Source organism: Colobus angolensis, unplaced genomic scaffold (genome assembly GCF_000951035.1).
Source record: "Colobus angolensis palliatus isolate OR3802 unplaced genomic scaffold, Cang.pa_1.0 Scaffold32, whole genome shotgun sequence".
NCBI lineage: Eukaryota > Metazoa > Chordata > Mammalia > Primates > Cercopithecidae > Colobus > Colobus angolensis.
Genome location: NW_012116488.1, coordinates 1890382 through 1892587, shown reverse-complemented (window position 1 = coordinate 1892587; position 2206 = coordinate 1890382). Strand labels below are relative to the sequence as shown.

At 44.6% G+C, this 2206-nt stretch overlaps 1 protein-coding gene across 1 annotated transcript in view; it reads right to left on the bottom strand.

The window, feature by feature from the left end:
* The window catches only part of PPP1R13B (protein phosphatase 1, regulatory subunit 13B), a 129734-nt gene that overhangs the window by 46459 nt on the left and 81069 nt on the right, over positions 1-2206 (bottom strand). The window contains exon 4 of the mRNA XM_011951413.1: positions 620-696. Coding sequence (XP_011806803.1) covers positions 620-696 — 77 coding nt within the window. The remainder of the gene's footprint in view (positions 1-619; positions 697-2206) is intronic.

Below are 2206 nucleotides of genomic sequence, written 5' to 3'. Positions count from 1 at the left end.
TATTTTTAGTAGAAACAGGGTTTTACCATGTTGGCCAGCCTGGTATTGAACTCCTGACCTCAGGGGATCCGCCCGCTTTGACCTCCCAAAGTACTGGGATTACAGGCATGAGCCACCATGCCTGGCCACATCTGACTTTTTTTTTTTTTTTTTGACATGGAGTCTCACTCTGTTGCCCAGGCTGGAGTACAGTGGCACGATCTTGGTGCACTGCAACCTGTGCCTCTCAGGTTCCAGCAATTCTCCTGCCTCAGCCACCCGAGTAGCTGGGACTACAGGCACACGCCACCACACCCGGCTTATTTTTATATTTTTTTGTAGAGACGGGGTTTCACCAGATTGGCCAAGCTGATCTTGACTCCTGACTTCGTGATCTACATGCCTCGGCCTCCCAAAGTGCTAGGATTACGGGTGTGAGCCACTGCATCTGGCCTCATCTGACTAATTTTTTAAAACCTTTTATAGAGAAAGGGTCTTACCATCTTGCTCAGGCTGATCTCAAATTCCTGGCCTCACGTGATCCTCCCACCTTGGCCTCCCAAAGTGCTGCGATGACAGGTGTAACCCACTGCACCTAGCCATCAATTTTTAAAATTCAATTTAATTCACTCTCACTTACCCCATTTTCAGTGCGTTTTTCTCCAGGTACATTTGTTACATTTCTCTGAGTTCGTTGCTCTTGGGTCTGACGGCCACCTAAAGAAATAAAAGAACCAAACTCACCAAAAAGCATATTAGAAAAAAGTAATATTCTCCCATTTCTTCATGTATTCAAATATTTATTGAACACAAGTGTAAAATACCAGGCTGAGAAATTCAAGACTTTAGTACAGTTGAAAAAATGGTCTTGCAATTAATCTTTTATATATAAAGTTGTTTAGGCCGCGCTCAGTGGCTCACACCCATAATCCCAGCACTTTGGGAGGCCAAAGCAGGAAGACAGCTTGAGCCCATGAGTTCTAGACCAGCCTCAGCAACATGGGGAGAATCTGTCTCCACAATAATTTTTTTAAATTAGCCGGGTATGGTGGTACACCCTGTAGTCTCAGCTACTTGGGGGGCTAAGGCAGGAGAAGGACCTGAGCAAGACAGGTCGAGGCTGCAGTGAGCCAGGATTGGGCTACTGTACAATCTTGCTCTGCTGCACTCTAGCCTGGGCAACAAAGCAAGACTCTGTCTTAAAAAAATAAATTAAAAATAAATGAAATAAAGCTGTTTAAATGAAATCTTTTCTTTTTACCTTCTATCTCAAAATCTTGAAATTGACTTGTTATCAAAAGGCTTTTAACACTTTAAAATGAAGAAGATGGTAAATTTTATGTGTATTTTATCACTATTAAAAAATAAAAATTGGGCTGGGCAAGGTGGATCATGTCTGTATTCCCAGCACTTTGGGAGGTGCTGGGATTCTCTCAAGGTGGGAGGATCACTTGAGCTCAGGAATTCAAGACCAGCCTGGGCAACATGGCGAAAATCTGTCTCTACAGAAATAAAATACAGAAAGTAGCCAGGCATGGTGACATGTGCTTGTAGTCCCAGCCACTCAGGAGGCTGAGGAGAATAGCTTAAGCCTAGGAGGTAGAGACTGCAGTGAACTATGATCATGCCACTGCACTCCAGTCCAGGTGACAATGAGACCCTGTCTCAAAAATAAAATAAAGCTAAAAATTTGGCATTCATATTACCAAGAGGGGAAAAAAGAAAAATTTTTTCAAAAAGGCATTTACAGCCAGGTGTGGTGGCTCATGCCTGTAATCCCAGCACTTTGGAAGACTGAGGCAGGCAGGCTGCTTGAAGCCAGGAGTTTTGAGACCAGCCTGCCCAACATAGTAAAACCCTGTCTCTAGTAAAATTACAAAAATTACCCAGGCATGGAGGCGCACACCTGTAATCCCAGCTACCTAGGAAGCTGAGGCAGGAGAATCGCTTGAACCCAGGAGGGGGAGATTGCAGTGGGCTGAGATAGCACCACTGCACACTAGCCTGGGCGACAGAGTGAGACTCTGTCCCAAAAAAAACCAAAACCAAAAGCAAAAAAAAGTCCAAAAGGCATCTGCATTAGGGCCAGGCATGGTGGCTCATGCCTGTAATCCCTGCACTTTCAGAGGCCAAGGCAGGAGGATCACTTGAGACTAGGAGTTCAAGACCAGCCTGTGCAACAGTGTGAAACCCTATCTTTACCAAAAATACAAAAAATTTAGCCGGG